This window comes from Thalassophryne amazonica, chromosome 8, assembly GCF_902500255.1.
Source record: "Thalassophryne amazonica chromosome 8, fThaAma1.1, whole genome shotgun sequence".
Taxonomy (NCBI): Eukaryota; Metazoa; Chordata; class Actinopteri; order Batrachoidiformes; family Batrachoididae; genus Thalassophryne; species Thalassophryne amazonica.
Window position 1 is genome coordinate 38,885,743 of NC_047110.1, and position 19,945 is coordinate 38,905,687.

Here is a 19,945-nt window from a genome sequence, read left to right on the forward strand (position 1 = left end):
ACAAATCAAGAACTGACCTGCAGGCATGATCACAGCTGCAGTGTTTCCAGCACTGGGGACAATGAAGAGGGACTGGATGAAGGAGCCCAGGGCATTGACAATGTCTCTGAAGACTTTAGTGGAGTGCTGCTTCATGTCGTATGACTGGCAGAATGAACTAAAATTGGCACAAAAAATATTCACATCAAATTCAGACACAGCATAACATTAGCCTTTGGGATGTTGACAGAAAACAGCAGCACACTCCAAAAACATTCCAGAATGTCTAGCCTGGCTTGTCAGGTTTGGAAATGATCAAATGCTTCTCTTGCACATGTAACAAAAACAATCTGTTGTAACAGATGTGATTGCAGTGTTACTGTAATATTGTCACAGGACGTGTCCACCATCTGTGTATCACTTTGTGACTACATGAAATGTCTATTGTGAAATAACCTTTTTTTTTTCTTGATTGCCTTTACTACTGACACCATGTAGCAGTTCCTGGCAGCCTTGCAACTATAATAGTCTGCAGTTTAGTAACATCTTTTGAAAAGTTTGAAAACTTGGCCATAACTCTGCACCTGTTGAGACGTTACTGCAAATTACACACCTGTGACAAGTATTTCATCATTAGTTAGGCCCCCTTTACACAGGACGGTGGGAGTTGTGAGTCTGTTGTGTGGCTTGAAACGCGCCCGATCCGCAGACAGGATGCAAAATCATCTTTCTTTGTAACCGACTGAGCGACCCTTGTACATGCTTGAGTTTGTGCGCTACAGATGACATCACATTTCCACAGAGATCTGTCGCTTTTTTTTTACATATTTGCTGGATTTTGAGCCGTTTGCCATCATTTGTCTGTACAGTTCGTGCGCAATCAGAGAGAGAGGCAGAGACGGGGAGAGAGAGCGCGGACAAAACAAGCTAAATATAAAATGGTTAATTTTTCATCACTACTCTTAGCTTCATAGTGGAGTAGAGCAGAGAAGGATTTTCTTTCACCAAAACAGATCAAATCCAGGCTTGCATCTCAGATGTACCTTGTGGCAATTTGTAGCTAAATTTTCAGGTCTTCTTTTTAAGAAAATCCTCCTCTATACCACTTCATCATGAAGATGCATAACTGGTGATACAAAATGCAAAGCTTGCACTTTGCATAATTTCTCCAATCACAGCCATGTAAGCCTATAACTTCTCCTGGGTTGTCTGGGTGTCTTTCCTCACTCTTCTACTTCTTGCACAGTCACTCAGTTTTTGAGAACTGTCTACTCCATGCAGAGTTACCACAGAGTGCCATATTGTTTGTATTTCTTTATAATTGATGTAAATAAAGTCTGAAACATATTCAGTGGCAGTTGAGCCCAACTGTACTTATATATTAAAACATTCCACATGAGGAGTTTTCATGCAGGTGCTGTAAGGGGCATGGCAAACTGAATGTACACATACAGAAATGTGTAAAAAGGATTCATTTAATATTTAGCTCATTTTGTCTTCCATGGTGACAGGTTTTTTGTTAGTTAGTGCTACAAGTTGTCATAATAACAGTAATCGGGGCGCAGATTACTGACGTGATGCGCACTTTCAGTGACAGCCGAGCTGCATATCTACTTGTGCTGAATTGACACCGAAGCTTACATAAGGCCAGAATGAACCATGAGCCGTAGGAAACGTAGAAGACAAATCTCTCTGCCTGAAATCTGTTCACATTTGAAGATGCACAAAACTTTGACAAATTCAGTGGACATCAGATGACAAGGAACTCATTTTGTGCTTATAAAATGAACTTTATTCATAAAAATCACAGCCCTGATCATGGCGTGCCGTTTGCTCTTTTTTTCCTGAGTTCATGTCCAAACTCATGACACTTTGGTCATGTCACTGGACGATCTAGTGTCACTGTGGTCACTGTGCGCCCATTGGGCAGTCATGTAGTGGTCTGAGAGGTGCTTGTGTGTGGCTTGTGTAGTATTTTTGCATCTTCCAGGCTTGGCAACTCTTCTGAGGAAATCAGGTGCAGCTTCATACTTCACGGCGACCATTATGATCATGGCAGATTGTGAGAGAGTACTGAGAGGACCTTGTAAGGTCCCGGCGACAGTTGAGAGCCACTTTGGCACCATGCGGTATTCAACACAATTTCATGACCACACAAGGGCCACTGGACAGGCCGCATCTCTGTGTAAAAGGGGTTTTAAGGTATATTTATCTAAAATAAACACAGGCATTGTGTTACACATGTCACATTGATATTTAGGACTTAATTCTTCTAATTCTGCATAATTCAAGTTAATTTAGTAGTAAACAATCTTCTGAAAGTTGGGGAATAAATATATAAACAAAGGTTTTGCACACAGAGTTCTAAGAATGACAGACAAGAAATACAGTGGTCGGATGTTTACATACACTCATCATGGGCATGAATGTCATGGTAAGTTTAGGCTTTTAATGATGTCTTTGAATTGTTGTTTTGCCAGAGTGGAATGATTGTGCACAAGTTTGAATTTAATGTGCATCTTCTTTAAGTCACACAGGGTCAAAATTAGACATACAGGCTCAAATGTATGCATGCATTCACTTAAATCTTTTAATAAGTTGTGCTGAAGGTTCAACAGTGTCTTTTAATGTGACAAGACTAAGGCCTATTCACTCCTTGTTAGTGATCATGAATGACTATAACTCCTAGTTTCTCTTTGGCAGCAAAAAAGGATGTGTTTGACAGCACTCAATGGACTGACCAAGGAGGAGTTGATTTCAGAACGCTTATACCCATTTTGGGAGGGACGGGTGGACAGACGGACAAACAGACGGAAATCGCAACGACATAATCCCCCTTTGGGCCTTTGGCCAGAGGGGGATAAAAATATATGTTGTGTGAGTCAAGAAGTATTAGATTCACAAGATGAATAACAAAGATTCCAAAGAAGGCCACCATGTCTGCCATTATTACCCAAAGATGAGACAGAAAAATATACAAGGAAGACAAATTCAAAGGTAATGGAAAATTATATGTACAGAGTCTATTACATACCGTAATAAATGTGGCTGTACACATAGCCTATGGACCGACTCCACAGCCACCGCTCTCAGCCACTGTGGCTTCTCCCCATCCAGAAACTTCACCAGGAGGGACAAGAAAATCTCACACTCAGTAACCTGCAAAACAAACAAACGTACATGTCAAATTAGTACACAATCAACTTGTCCAAGAAAGGCTGATTTTTGTAGTACTAGGGATGGGTATCCATAAGATTTTATCGATATTGATGCCATTATCGATTCCACTTAATCTAATTCCTTATCGATTCCCTTATTGATACCTTTTGTGAATTTTCTGTGTACTAAAAGTAGGCTTTACTGGTTTTTAAATATGAAATTGGTCACTTTTGGTCATTTATGTCCAGAAATCCTTGATATCTGGACATAAATAAAAATCAATAAAATCTGTACATGGTCACTGAATCCTTGATCTCTGGACATAAATAGAAATAAACAAAATCTACAGTTTTTGTCAAAAGCGTTTCCTTTCAGATATTAATGGCATGAATATCACTCCATACCTCTGAGCTGAGCTCAGTCGGCTGTGCTGCACGTCAGCATCAATGTAATTCATAAAGAACACAGGACGTCTCATTTTGGGAGGAAAAAAACATTTTGTTCGATTCTAGTTTATTGTGTGTATTACAACATTTGGAAAAAGGTGTCATTTGATTTAAAACAGTGATTCGCTTTGAAGTTATTTCTTCCGACCAGATTCTAACTTGACTTAGCAAAGAGTGGCACAGTGTTGGAGTGGTACAAACGGAACAGAGGACGATTCTTGTTTTATGCCTGCTTCAACAAGACAAGAGTCCCAGTTAATGACTTTAATCCGCACAAAAGTGACGCAGAGAACCAATGGATCAGAGCGCTTCTTCGTTGGTTCACGCTTCAAAGAGAAGCCGCGCTGCAGACGAGGTTGATTACAGACCCGCTGCAGGGTCTGCAATCAACATAGAGAAATTATCATTTTCCCGACAAACACGCTCAAAAACAATAGCCGCTCTGAAGGACCGATAAGGGAATCATTACGCAAAACAGCTATTGATGACGGTGGATCGAATAATTTCTTAACGATTCTCAAAAAGAACTGATTCTTGATACCCAAGCCTATGCAGTACATAGTACCACCTTGACGTGCATGTCATGCAGAGCAGAAACTCACCACTGCAGGGTTGTTACTAAAACAGGACACCACTGGAGACTGTACATTTACATATAATTTATAACAGAAATCTCTGCACTCCATGGCAGATGCTAAGAACATAGTCGCTGGTTGCATTTGACACAAAAACATGAACAAGCTTTCACTGATAAAAAGAAGTCTTTTTTAATGAAGATTTGTATGCCTCACTACACATGCATGTTGACAGCAGTAAAACAGACTGACACCTCAGTGATTGGTGGAAGCTCAATAAATCAGAAAGAGCTGGATCCCTTAGATAGAACCAAAGTCACAAAATTGCCTGAAGCAGAAATCACACAAAATTATTATGACATGAATCCACACCCAATTAAATGCATGCATCAACACTATGCTTGAACCAGTGTCTGACTTGTAAAGTGGTTATCTGTCCTTTCGACCATCGCTACAGGTCAGCTTCTTACCAGTAAGCTGTAGAAATGCTTGATGAGGACTGAGACTACACGCAGCAACCTCATGCAGATGGGAAAGTACGGTTTCTCCACAGGGGCGGGGGAGGCAGCATTGCTGCTGCCCTGCCGGAATTTAATATTTGGGGAGAAGAGCTTAATGACGAGGGGACACACCCGTTCCTTCAACAGGAAGCTGAACTCCTGGTGCTAGGTAGAGAAGACAATGAGATGTTTGCCAATCAGGTGCTCAAAATGAAATGTAAGTCGTACTTAGAAATATGCATGTGAATGACAATGAGGAATGCCTGATAATTTAAAGTCAATCTCCCTGAGATTTTCATTTTTGTCTGTAGTGTGCTCATCTGTTCCATTTATTTCACTCATCAATTCTAAATATTGTTTGCATACCTATTATCATACAATGTATTGCTCTAATCAGGGTACAGTAGATAAAATTAAAACCACGCATACCTGCAGAAAAACCTCAGGAAAATCATTGAGAACAGACTCCAGCAGCTCTAAACCAAAGGTGCGCGTCATCTCAGTCATCCCCACCAACCAATAGGGGGCATCAGCATTCACCAGCTGGCACAAGTCCTACAGGACAAATAAGAAGCCAAGACAAAGTAGAGCGTTAAATCAAGCAGGCTGTCAATGAGCTTTGAAAGAAGAAAAGCATTATCAAAAAAATGCACGCAAGGGACAGATTAAAAACAACAGAATCACATGGAAATTTCTCATCACTGCGTAGGATCAAGCAGCAAATGCTACCTGACAAATAAATCAATGTATTGCAACCAGAATCCAAAATAAAAAGCACACTAATATCACACACTCATCATGGGCATGAATTTTATGGTAATTCTGAGCTTTTAACAATGTCTTTGAACTGTTCTTTTGCTAGAATGGATTGATTGTACATCATTAATGACTTTAAGAAAGAAGAATTTGGTGCACGTTTGAATTTATTTTGGATCTTCTCTAATCCACACAGGGTCAAAATTATACATACCAGCTCAAATGTATAAATACATTCACTCAAATCTTTCAATAAGTGGTACTGAAGGATCTACAATATCTTTTAACATGACAAGACCAAGACCTATGAACTCCTTAGTTAGTGATCATGATTGACTACAACTGGTCGTTTCTCTTTGCCAGCACAAAAAGGATGTGTTTGACAACAGTCATTGGACTGACCAATACTCAGAACAATGGGAAAGTCCAAGGAACTCAGTAAAGACCTAAGAAGAACTGCAGATTTGCACAAGTTGGGAAGGTCTCTTGGAGCCATTTCAAAACAACTACAGATTCCACGATCATCAGTTCAAACAACTGTACACAAGTACAAGTTAGTCAGATGTGTCACCACTTTGCCAAAGTCTGGAGAAAGACCCAAACTGACACTCACAGTTCAAAGGAAAATGGTTAGGATGTTCTGGAACAACCCATGATCCACCAAGGCTTAAGGTACCCTGACACTTGCACAACTTTGCTGCACGCACTTGCACGCAAGTTGTCGTGATGATCCCACCCGCCGTGTTCCCAGCTGGTCTGCACTGGGCAATGCAGATATAAAATAATTATTTTGTGGCGGACTAATCATTTTCTCTGCAAGTTGGCTGCTGAAAGTGGCTCTAATCGCTTTCTGATTCACACAGGAGCTCCAGCTGGAGCCATTTGCGTGTGCGTGTCTAACAAGCTGGAGAAAACATTTGGAGTTGTCTAAAAAGGTAGTTATTTATCATGTTTACATTGTCATGGCTTGGTAAAACAGTTGCATGTTCTTTCCTTCTTGTGTGCAGTTGTAAAAGTATGTTTATAACAGATTTAACATCTTGTTCTAATCGTTCAGATGAGCTGCACTCTGATGCAATTCGCTGACGCAACCACTCGCTCTGTTCACTTCTTTACTCCACTTGACGAGCTGCATGTAGTGTTGGCGAGCTGATCGCACCACAATGCATGACATTTATGCATGAAAGATTTTTTGAAAATTTCAAAATTTTCTTTGCACAATTGCACACGCCAGCACCCCTCCCACATTCAGTCTGTACCCATTAAAGATGAGTTTACACTCCTGCACGACACAGGTTGTGGAAGTGTGTGCATCAAAGTCGTTCAAGTGTCAGTGCACCTTTAGGCCTCCCATGAACTGGAAACTGCTGCAACACCAGGGTTACAGTCCACAGTGAAGGAAGTTTTATATCCCCAAGGACTAAGAGGGCGCCAACCAAGAAAGCACAAAAGAAACCCCTGCTCCAACATAAACACTTTTTAAGCTGGACTGAAATTTGCAGCTGCTCACATGGACATGGTTTTATGATTGGATAAGACAAGGAGTGAGCTATTTGGCCACAGTGACAAGAGGTATGACTGAGAAGTAAATGTGAGAATTTCAAACCTAAGACACTACACCAGGTGTCAAGCATGGTGATGGTAGCATCATGGTCTGGGGCTGTTTTGCTGCCAGTGGTACTGGTGCATTGCATAAAGTGGATGGAATAATGAAGAAGAAGGACTACCTCCAAATTATTCAACGTCACCTCAAATCAACAGCTAGACAGTGAAACTTTCCCACAATTGGGCGACCCAACAGGACAATGATCCCAAACACATATCAAAACTGGTTGTAGTTTAAGCTTCTGGAATGGCCTTCCAAAAGCCCCAACCTCAACCCTATTAAAAATTTGAGGACTACACTTAAAAGCTGAGTCTGTGTCAGGACACCAACCAATTTCAACAAAGTCTCCTAATTCTGTCAAGAAGAGTGGTCAAATATACAGCCAGATTTATGACAGAAGCTTGTGATGGCTACCAAAAGCTTCTGCTCGAGGTACAGCTCAGTAAGGAACATTTAACCAAATATTAGTGGTGGTGTATGTATATATTTGAGCCTGTGTGTATTAGACAAGATCCAAAATAAATTAAGACTTGTGCACTGAATTCTTGATTTTTGAAGTAATTAATTATGTATGCTGTACAATTATTCCACCGTGGCAAATGGACTGTTCAAAGGAATCACAGAAAGCCCAAAAAGGCCATGACATTCATGCCAATGATGAGTGAATGTAAACTTCTGACCACAACTGTATGTTAAGTACATTACATTGGTGCTTGTAGTTCACATACTGTTGATCAATTTGTATATCGTCAAATCATGCAATGTCCTAAAATGTTATTGATCCCAAGGTTTTAACCAGAGTTCAGAAAGCTGTAGACTATACAAAACTGTCACTCCCTAGTGGCTGTACCTGGAAGAGCATGTATGCATCCTTTGCGCTGGGCCTCAAAGTACTAACAGAACGCCGGTTGGTATTTCCCTGAATAGGAGGATGTTGCTCCACAATACCTAGAGGGGCAATGACAATTTATGACAATGACAATTTATATTTTAGGCATTTAAACAACTCCACAAAACTGTGACAGTATGGTCCCATCAAATCAACACACTGAACACATGACCCAAAGCAAAAATGCTAATGCTTGTCACACTAGATTACATTCCAAAGCCAAAATAGTTAAAACAGTTATGTAGTAATGATGCACACAGCAAAGAAAATATAATCTAGGTTGCAAAAAGCTGCAATGTGCAGACTAACAGAAGCATTTTACTGGACATGTTAACTTACCACATTTGTTTTCCATTTTAATCATGGCATTACCAAAATAACACAGCAACCTGTGTCCTTGGCATAAAATTTTCCTTTGAAAAATTCAATTGTTTTTGTGTTTTGTTGACAATTTATCACATACCCATAATGTCCAAACCCATAATGTCCTCTGTAGCCTTTGTATAGTTGCCCATTTCCTTTCAGGTGTCAGTCAAAGTCTAATTTGCAGAAAACATGATGATGAGCAATTTAAGTGTCACAACACAACTTCCCAACTGAGTAACAGTCTTCAAAAAGGTTGGTCACAAATTGGTTCCTAGCTGAAGCAGACTGAATTTGTCCAAACCCAATTGTATCTTGCTCTGCTGTGGGCTTAAGCACTTAAGTGTATATTAATATAAGTATGTAGTGGTGAAGTAGGATACCTAGGCCCAGTATCTTTCCCTTCATTTTGCATATTCATGTAAAATGAAGGGAAAAGGCAAAAGGACAGTATTGCGATGGGGTCATACGTACAGTCTCAGTGAGTGTGTGTTGTCACTTTCTAAAGAAAACTAGTACTTAATGTGAATAAGTAAACATGTTGTAGTTTCTAGTGTCTAGACTGAGACTTAACTTTTAATTATTTCACAATGTAGATATTTTGCCATTAGCACAGGATGTCTTCAGACATGTGAATATTGATTTATCCTTTCTTGTGGAGAAACCTTTCATGAGAAAATTCAAATTTAGCTATAAATAGCTAGTATCCCATAGGTGACATTTTAACTTCCAGCATGATAAGGACTCCCATTTTTAAAACAAAGGCAACACTTTCTGACCTTTGCAACGTTCATCCTCAGCGACCATCCTCTCAAAGACCACAGTGACAACCTGTCTGACAGTGGCTGCTGCCGTATTGTTTGTGATGTTGTCCTTGGTGAAATGGAGACGAAAGCACAGCACGATGGCCTGTGAAGTAAGAAAGAGCAAAGACATAAAATCTATGCTGATGGCCTTTAAAATGCTGAAACTACATGCTTATTAAACTGCTATTGCATCAGCGCTCCATATTCAGAGCTGCTATACATGCAACCCTTTGTTACCCTTTGCATTTCAGTTACTGCAAAATAAAGCTATTTTTCCAATTTACTGAAAACACAACAGTAATGTATTGCCATGTGCACAAAATGTACACCATATAGCATCCATGAACCCATGAACATCTGCAGAAATGCACACAGTATCATATGCATGTGCCATTCATAAAGCAGCCCATATGTCCTCCATCACTACATCCTCTGGCTGTTCTTGCAGCACCTAAAACCAAATGGGTTATTTACTAATTTGAGCAACAGGTTGGTCACTCCCATGTCCCACAGCAGCCTGTACTCAAGGTTCTTGAAATGCAGCAATATCACCACCTGGTGGAGATTTACTATTAATGCAGGTACAATAGAATTTTGCCAAGAGCTCTTGAACACCATATTCTCTCTAGCAGCTTCTGGGTCTGCCTCAAGGTCTTCATCCCATTGGAAATGTCCAGAAACTGTAAATGAAGGAGCAGTGCCTTCATAGCACTGGAATACAGGGGCACTTCTGAGGGCAAGGGTGCCCCATTTCCACTGTGCAAAGTTTTAGAGAAAATTTAACATAAAGGTGGTGGCGTGGCATCTGTTATCTGGTTTACAAAAATGTTGAGTTGTTTATTATTTAGTTTTATTGCGATACAGACGGTGATACTTTTAAAATGATGCCAGTACCTATAGTGCCTGACCAAAAATTTTGAATTTTTTGAAAAGTACAACACAAATGTTAATGACATCTTTAAATAGTTTTTTTTTTTTTTTTTTTTTTTTTTTGGTTGCTAAAGTAAATCTGAATGTGAAACTGAACAATATATTAACGTGATGCAAAGTGATATCTTCCGATACTTCCAATGCTGCTGTTGCATGTAAAGTCCCCTTTGGAACACCAGGGCCCGGTTTCAGATACTAAACTTAGTCGACTACAGTTAGTCGCCCAACATTATCCATCTAATTACAGTTTCACATTGACGGTTAAATTTGTAGATTAGCTGTCTTACCTTAGTCAACGGTTTTTGCTTAATTCCCTTATTGGTCCTTCAGAGTGGCCCTTGTTTTTGGGGGTGTTGGTCAGGAAAATGATCATTTCTCTACATTGATTACAGACCCTGCAGCACGTCTGTAATCAACTTTTCTGCAGCGCAGCTTTGCTCTGATCCTTGAACCAATCAAAGCAGTGATTCGCAGATGAAAGCAGTGCTTCGATCTAATGCTTCATTGATTCATTGTTTTATTTCGCTTTATCTTAATTTTCCCCCACTAAAACCCTAAAGAGCATATGTCTGTGAGTAATATTTACCTTTTTTATGTTAAACCAACCTGTTATGGTCTTCTGAAACAGTTGTTAGATGTATTTTATAACTTAAAAACGGGAGCGATGCTAACACGTGGATGCTGACAGACGGGCGAGACGTCAGTCGTAATCCATCCAGCTCAGTTTCCGCCATGACCGCAAACTGGAAGCACACTTTAGTCACCGCAAACAGGAAGTTAAAACAGGAAGTACACAAGAAGCATGATAGGAGAAACCGAGGTGCATGACGGGAGAACACTGTTACCGGTTACCCGGTTACCGCTGTCGTTGCGGCAGTCGTCCTGTCGCACACCAGCGAAAGGCTGGCGTAGGAATACACTGAGCGAGCCACATTACGGCTTCCATCAACAAAGTAGTTCTGAAAAATTAATTAATATATTCTGTTCATGTACTAATTAAAAGGCAGGAAACACATACAAACGGCATTAACTGGTTACCGCTTTTGCTGCATTTGTTTTGTGCTCGTCACGCCGGACACCAGCGAAAGGCTGACATAGGAGTACAGAGTGAGCCGCATTACTGCCGTAACTTCCATCAACATAGTGAAGCGTTGCTCTCCACTCTGAGTTGAAAGGAAAAAAAAAAACTCCCATCAGAATCTTTCATTAAATAATCCAGTTACTTCTGTGTACCGTAGATGCTGATTCATTCAGAAATGTATGGTTTATGTATGGTAAAGGCTTCGTGTTTCCAAAACGCTCCGTTTGCTCGGTGAGACCGGGGGTCCCTCATTTTCACAACGAAAAGTTAATAGTTTTCATTGGAACTGCTTAAAAACTACAAACTGTTTACAAGCCTCAGTGCAACAGGAAAGTGGGGAAAACAGTTTTTGTAATTGCAATTTAGTACATGTTACACATCAGTAGTGCTGGGTTGAAAAGATCGATTTACTGATTTTTTTTTTTTAATCGATTTTAAATCCCATAGATCGATTCATACATCTAAGGGTGTCCCAAAAAATATGCAACATTTTATCAGCAAAGAAAATGGTCAAAGCATATGTCTAGGAAATAAATTTATGGCTGGATAGAAAGCTGAAAGTTTGAAGTTTTTCATACCAATGTCAATATTGGCCCTGCATTTTGTCAGTCTAGCATAAAGTCACTGCACCTGTTTGACACTTGGTCTGGTGCCAAAACTCAATAATTTTTGTTTGCTGTAGTATGGTTAATCTTGGCATTTTCCTGAGTCTTGCCTGGCATCAACATAAATTTCACGCCAGCGTTGGAGCAGCGTCACTGAAAAAATGACGCTGCAGTTGGTCCGTTCTGCTGTTTCCGAGGGTGTGAAAATGATCATTTCTCTGCATTGATTGTGGTGGTTCTGATTACGAAACAGATCCATAATTTATTCATCAACCTCTGTCAAAGCTATTTAAAGATGTCAGTCATGATGACCTGGACTCTTGTCTGTTGCGGGCAAGAAAAAAGAAAAGTCCGCCATTTAATTCACACAGTGGTGTGTTTTTTTTGTTTTTTTGCGTTCGTTCCTCATAATATGCCTTTTCCATGGGAGAACGCACGAAGGTTCTGTGGTGTGGACTGACCTTTCAGCCACGCAGCAAGTGCTGGCGGAAAAGACTGACTGAACTGCCAGTCAGTCTTTTCCACCAGCACTGTAGGGGACACTGGGACTGTTTGCCCAGGGAAAATTTAAAAATTTATAACTCTCTGAAACACTGTTGCCTACATTTTGAGGGCCACATTTTGTGAAGTAAAGCCATAGTTGTATTTTTTTAACCTTTGTTACAGCCTTACTTTAAACCCAAAAGAAATGAGGCATTAAACCAAAACATGGAAGCCTGTGTCAGGGCCAATGAACCAGGTACCTCTGGCGCATTGTTTTGGCTGATATTCAGCCTGTTTGGAAAATAAAAATATTACTCTATCATTCTGGGAGGGGGATTGGGCTGTGCCATCAGTCTTATAGCCATCATTATTAAGTACCAATACTTGATTAATTTGCTGTCAAATGTCAATATAATACTAGTATTAATATGCATAACTAGACAATGAGGTAACAGCTCAAAAACGGTTTTAATAACCGTTTGTGCAACGTTGCTCAGTGTAACAGTGATGCCCGGTTGCTCATCTGAGAACTGTCACAACCACATCATGACAGTCGTTTGCTGCAAAAAGCAGAGGAAGCTCTCCTTTTGGAGAAATACAAGCGACGTAGGGGTGCTCTTGAGTGTTCCATCAAGTGGTGCTCCTGAGGTAAGACACTGGAGTTTTGTCAGCTAAAATAAGATTAGCCTCCTCTGTACCAGGCCAAAAAATTTAGTAGCGTAACATGAAATTTTAGCTGACTAGGCATTTTGTGTAACAACTAACGTCAAAAAAAATTAGTCAGCTAAGTGAGTTAATTCAACTAAACAATATTAGACTGCTTTATGAAACCGGGTCCAGAGGGCAAATATTTAGTGTGTTACACCTAAACACCTAACAATGTGTTTGTTTGTTTGGTCTGGCCCAGAGACCCAAATGTTACAATGTTGTATTTTCACCATGGTTTGGTTTACTTTCACATGGTAATATTTCTAAGCAAACCAAAATGTGGAAGAAAACTCACACGTGAGCACACTGTCCCCTCATTGGTCAAACAAGTAGTGCTTACCTTCTGTGATTTTTGTCACAGCTGCAGCTTCTGGAGTCTGAGGAGATGCTAATATCAAAGCTACTGTTAGCCTCAACTGGTCTTCTGATAAGTTTGTCTCCCTGTATTACAGAATGGTGAAAACTCTGCAACTGTTCTTTGTAAGTAATTCACTTTATGCTGTCAGACAGAAGTCAGACTACCAGAGCAAGAATTTTAGCTGAGGAAGCTTCTGCGATTTGAAGTGAAACGTCCTCACGTCAAGCAACCCAGTCCAGTCGAAGATTCAAGCTTCTCCACCTGGACAACTGAGAGCCTACACAGAAACTTCACTTTATGCATTGCTTTATTTTTTTAATTTTCCAAACTGCGCAGAGTTGTGGTTGTCAGAAAAAAATTCACTGACATATTATTTAGGGTCTGCTCCTTTCTTTGCCTCTGACTAAGGCAGTGTCTCTACATCTGGAGTTTGTCCATCTACATCTGCAGTTGGTCCCCGGGCGCTGGACTGTGGCTGCTCACTGCTAGTAGTGGTTGGATCGTGTCTAACTGCAATTAGAATGGGTTAAATGCAGAGGACAGATTTTGTTGTATGTATATGTACAATGACAATAAAGGCTATGCAACAAAATAAAGCATATATAATGTGCATTATTCCACTTTTGTCCAAGTATTTGGTCCATTGGTTCTGCTTGCATTCTCATTACAAACAAACAAACCACTCCACAGTTTCTCTGGAACCAGACAGACAGAACATCCTTGCAAGGGTTCTGGTCCACACCAGAGTGAGATTACTGTGTTTATATCTGCCCAAACAAAATGACCCAAGAGGAAAACCAACCAGAGTGTAATTTAAGAGGAGTAAAAAACAGGGTTTTGAACCAGAATTTTTTCCTAACTGGTTCGTTATAAACAGAAATGGTATTTTAACATTTCAGGATTTGGGTTCCACCTCATCAAAATTGACGTTACCGAACCAGTTGGAACACAAAAATATTATTCCAGAACTGGTTAATAATTTTCCATGTCAGCTGTGAGACACTGAAAACACTGTATATACCAGACCTGTATGTGGTGTTGTCACACTACTACGAAAAACAGAAGACAAAGCGTATTGTAGCAGGCAGCAGACACTAGAATTTTTCAAAACGGGCGCTGAGTAAAATAAAGCCTTTAAAAAGAAAGTGGGTTTGCGCTGATCACCTGAAATAGACTTATTGTGTATTTAAAGTGAAGCAGTGTGTTTCTTGTATTTTTAAAAGACACAATGCTGTGCTGCTCTCATCTTCATCCTCACATAGAAGCCTGCACAAAACCCACTGCCGCCCATCTATTGGCTTGGCAGCAAAAGTTACAGTTCTCACACGACCATAACTATAACAATAACCCCTATCCATAACAAGGCTGGACTACGTATGAATATTATTAATACAGCCACGTACGAATAGCCACTTCCTAAGACCATTCACACATTGAGGAAATATAAAGTCTTAATCTGACCTGTTGCATCGTTTCAGTTGGATTCATCATCACAGTCTGACGAGAAGACATTCTTGTTTTAGAAATACTTTAATTCTTTATCATGGAAATTACTGAAGAATTGTAGCATTTTTAAAGAAGTCCATAAGTGTTTGTCTGCTCCGGGTACCTTTCTCATCCTGAACCAGAGAACCCCAGTGCTTTGTTCCAACAACAATAAGAAAAATAAGTTATTTTAAAAGTTTAAATATATTCCCACCAGCATTCAGCCATCTGACGTATCTTCAGCATTCTGCTTGTGATGAAAATAAATCCCTTTTGATCCACCAAGACAAAAAAAAAAAAAAGCATAATAATGACTAAATGCAGTGTTTTTAAAGAAGTTTGTCAATGTTTGTCTGCTTCGGGTGTGTTTCTCAGCATGAAACACGGGACGGCAGCACTTTGTCCCACAAACAACATCCAAAATAAATGACAGGCGGAAGTGAACCTCCCCAAGTCATCTTCTTCTGTTGAGTATAGTGGCAGTTTGCAAACAGACACAGAGCGTTACCACCACCGTTTGGGTGTGGAGCATTAATGGACTCTGATGTCCTCACTGGGTCACTGTAAATGGAAATCTTTTCAAGAACAAAATAAATAATGGTATTAACCAGTTACCATTATAAAAAAAATGGTTCTGTTCCACAACATATTTTATATATATATATATATATATATATATATATATATATATATATATATATATATATATATATACACACACACACACACACACAAGGTTTGTGGTTTCCTTTTTGTTCCTAGCAAAATACCAAAACTTTCTGGTTTTCATTTTTGTTGCATGAACCAGTTCAAAGCCTTGCTAAAAAGTGCTGGTGTAAAAGGAAAAAGCCCCTAACATTTAAGGCAATAACAGACTGAAAAAAACACCAAAATAGGCAATGCGTTTCAGTTCTGTAGATTTGAACCAGTGTGGCAGTGGAACCAGGTTATGGTGCCCAACCATAATGTAACTGCATGTACTGTAGGCACAACAGAGGATAACAAAGACTCAGCCTGTTTCTGTCAATGTGTGCTGGCTTTGTACCTTGGAAAGGACCTCATCATGTACGACTGTGTTGGTTGTTAGCAGGACCAGTACTGTTTGTAAAAGTTTCAGCTCCTCCAAGCCGTTTTCCATCAGCTGCCACAACATGTTGATGATGTTGCCCGCTGCTGCCTGTGCACAGAAATACCTTAAGTTAAATGAGAATAAAAACTCAATGCTTTATGATCTGCTCATGAGGCAGCAAAGCCTAAGGTCACACAACAACATATATTTGTGGCACTGGTTGGTGTTAAGTCTCACAGATCAGTAAGACTGTGTGGCAATTATCATCACCTGCACTTAATATAAGCTAGTGCTGGGGCGACATGTCAGCATACTTGATTAATCTCGACCACGTGCTTCTTAAGTGTGCGAGTATTTTAAGCAGAGACTGAACAGCATGGTGCTCTGCAAACTATTCAAATTATAAACAGTTTATCACAGCAGTACTACTGCCATGATCTAGCACTTGAAGCGGAAGCATCCTGGTGTGATTTCTGAAGACGGCAGTGGGACCAAAATGGCACCGTCCAGCTTACTTTTTGCCCCATGTTTGTTGCTGCTGTTAACGGCAACGCTACACCACTTCCATTGGCTCATATTTTAGCGCAGCCTGCATCATTGACGCATTTATTTTTAAAAGCATGATTTGTGCATCTGAGTTTAAGGCCCCCGACAGCAGGAGAAAACGTGATGAAGCTATTTACAAAAGTTGAAGCTTTATATGAATTAGTGTTAGATTTCATGAATGGAATCTTTGCCGACTAGCCACACTGCCTACTATTATTCTAAATCTGTACAGAGTGATATTTTATGAGATGCCGTCATTTGGGCAAAATCAGACTTAAAATTGACAAGCTATTGAAGGCAGTATGGTGCGAGGGTGTGACGTTTCCATAAAAAAAAAAAAAAAAACCTTCTTACCGAGCGCATAACTTCGTCTGACACAATGGTGAGATGTTAGGTGGAGTGGAAAAACTGCCATGCCTCACTCAATTAAATAACTGTAGACAAGTTTTCAAGGCGGCAGCAAATGTTGTATATTTACATCATTAACATATTTTTAATCTTTTAAACATTATTTCTGACCTATACATAACATTAAATGACATGAAATATAATGTCATATTTTACTGTAAGATGTTTTGTTGCACTTATAGATTTGAGGTTTCTTTTGTTTCTACTCCTAAAAGTGACTTGAATTTTGCATTTATTTTATTGTTGAACTGCTAAATGGAAACTGTGCTACAATCCTTATTGTAAAAGACAAATTACCAGGAAAAGCGGGGCTGTGTATGTGTTGTGAAATAATGTCCAGTGGTGCATACTGTTAAATGTTATATACACTTTATTTTAAGAGAGGACAAATGAACACAATATTGTGACATAAATGACAAGTTTTTAAAATGTAATTTTGGGAAATTCATTATTATATTACTCAAGTAGCAAAAATAATATATTAATTGATAAATATTAGCGCAATCAATACAAAAAAGTCATCATAAGGTGCAGCCCTAATATAATTCAGCAATGCGTGCACCTTTTTTAAAATCTCGATTTGCTTTGTACTCCAATCATTCTGTCAAGGTTTTGATGCCGTATTGTTCTTAAACTCAGCAGTGGCAATACACAGGCTCTACTGTGGTGTTATGTAGCAACAGATGCCCTCATATGTGTACAGTTAATAAAGAGCAGTTCAATTTCTACCGGATGTCTTTCCTTCAGTGCCTTTTAACAGGTTTCCTTCATTCCCCAGAGGCAAAGTAAATGGCAACATACATCACCACATTTGTTCCACGTGACAAAATACCTGACATGAATCTCCCCAGTGACATGTAATGAATCAATACCAACAAAGTTAGATTTGGTCTTGAGAGGCCCCAGGCTGGCTTTTAAATCTTGCAGTTCAAAGCGTATGATGAGTTGCAGAGTTAAAACATCAGAGAATATATGAGGAATATTTGAAGCATGTGACCTAGATGTCCTTGATGTTTATTGGGTGAAAGAGTCTGATAACAGCCACTTAAAAACAAGGATAAGAAATACTGCCTTAGGGCGAGAGAGAAAGAGAGCGAGAGAGAGAGAGAGAGAGAGAGAGAGAGAGAGAGAGAGAGAGAGAGAGAGAGTGAGCAAGAGGAATAACAAATGCATTCTCAAAAGCCAATATACTTAAAAACGAAAAGCCTCCTTGGAAAATTTTCCTCACATATTCATGCCAAAGTCCTATGAGGAAGGCTCCAGCGGACCTCACTAAAACATTGCTGTACTACTCTGTCAACCATGAATATGTACAACAATACAAAATTATATAAATAAATTATTTGGGAGAAAAAACAAAATTAAAACAAATAAATAAACAAATATTCATGCCAAGAGGGAGAAACAATTTCAGTGAATGCGTATGATTGCATCATATGCAGCTTTAAAAAAAATTCATATAATAATAATAACCTTAATTTAACCAGATAAAAGCCTACTGAGAGCAAAACGTCTTTTACAAGGGTAACCTGGCCAAGAAAGGCAGCAGCACACGTCATAATAAACAGGTTAACATCATCAAGAGAAGAAGAACAAAGAACAAATAAAATACAGTCATCTTGGTCATTGCAAATTGTAACAATGTATAGGATAAAACAACTTAGAATTTAGAAACACAGGCACTGTGCAAAACAATTCCATTCACTGTATCTTAAAATAGAGCGGAAGGCATTCAAAGAGGTCAACCCGGACAGTTTCAGTTCAGACTGGAGGATGTTCCAATCAGAGGCAGCAGAAAACTAAAAGCTTTCTTTCCCATGTCAGTGCGGACACAAGGTACACAAGAGCATAACATGTCATTCAACCGTAGAGCATAGCGGCTTTCAGATCTCCAAAGTAAACTTTATAAATACAATGTAGGTCAGAACCAGTGCAATAAGAATCTTGTAAATCAGCGTCATCCAATGTGTATTTCAATTGGCATGCCAGCTTTGGCATACAACTCACAGTGGTGGGTGAGACAGCTACAACCAGTGATGACTCTCAAGACACAATGATACAGCGTGGTCAGGGACTGTAGACAATTGGGTGAAGCACATATACATGACATCACAGTAGTTCAGAAAGGGCAAGAGGGTAGCAGTTATCAGGAGCTTCCGGGCACTTAACATGACATTTCTATAAAGGCAGCCAAACTTCACCCTTAATCTGGAGATCAAGTGTTTCAGATGAACTTTAAAAGAAAGCTCCGTGTCAACTACTGACTAGCTCAAGAGTTTTACCTTGAGCAGTTTTAATTAATGGTATATTTTCCAAGGAAACAAGTGACTTTAAAAAAAAAACATTTTTTTTTTTATTTTTCAGCATTCAAGACCAGACTGTATTTCTCCAGACGGCACTGCATTACATCAAAAGCGGACTGCGGAATTCAAATGCCTGCGTAACTGAGTTTGAACAACAATAGATTACAGTGGCATCTGCATGTGACAGATCTGGACCAGATAACACAGGTCCTAGGATCACTGGAGCACACAAACCCTTCCACCATGATAAGGTGGTCCAGATCTATTACATGCATCTTAAAAAATATGTTAATTCAATAAATACCAGACAAACAGGAAAAACACAGGAGAGTACAATCATCTTTTTTTTTTTTTTTTTTGTTTACGGCATCTTGTGTAGCAGCAGAGCAAGTGGCAAAAAAGCAATTATGATAAGCCTGATTACAACTGGGCTATTTAAAGGGCTCTAAACCCCTCTGTCTCTTAAACCACTTTGGGTTTAAATAAATTATGACAGTCACCCATTTTTAGAATTAGACACCCGATTCCAATTAGTTGTCCTCTAGGATGTTTCAACAGCCAATCCAAAGGCAGATTACAAATAGTGGAAAAGGCCAATTATAATCAGTTTAGGTCACAGGTTTGCAAACATGAATACGCGATTTCCACACATGGCGCTGTTGATGGTGGGGACGACTGCTGTTGATGGGGGTATTTGATAGGGGACAACTGTATTTGGACACACAAGCAATGGTGAAAATTTTGTTGTGCAATGGAAGACGTTGGGTGATGTTAAATGTTAATGGACTGCATTTATACAACACTTTTATTGTCACTTCATATTCACACTACACACCATGCGCAATTTGGGGATTAAGGACCTTACCAGAGGGTCCGAGTAATTTTCCCAT

At 39.5% G+C, this 19,945-nt stretch overlaps 1 protein-coding gene across 8 annotated transcripts in view; it reads right to left on the reverse strand.

Annotated features, from left to right (window-relative positions):
* mon2 (MON2 homolog, regulator of endosome-to-Golgi trafficking) overlaps positions 1-19,945 on the reverse strand; it is a 106,566-nt gene that overhangs the window by 48,017 nt on the left and 38,604 nt on the right. For all 8 annotated transcript variants that reach the window (XM_034176019.1, XM_034176025.1, XM_034176023.1 and 5 more), the window contains exons 4-10: positions 15,775-15,906; positions 9,053-9,182; positions 7,872-7,969; positions 5,089-5,214; positions 4,630-4,824; positions 3,014-3,138; positions 18-157 (exon numbers count right to left, since the gene is read on the reverse strand). In XM_034176019.1, the coding sequence (XP_034031910.1) occupies positions 18-157; positions 3,014-3,138; positions 4,630-4,824; positions 5,089-5,214; positions 7,872-7,969; positions 9,053-9,182; positions 15,775-15,906 (946 nt within the window). The remainder of the gene's footprint in view (positions 1-17; positions 158-3,013; positions 3,139-4,629; positions 4,825-5,088; positions 5,215-7,871; positions 7,970-9,052; positions 9,183-15,774; positions 15,907-19,945) is intronic.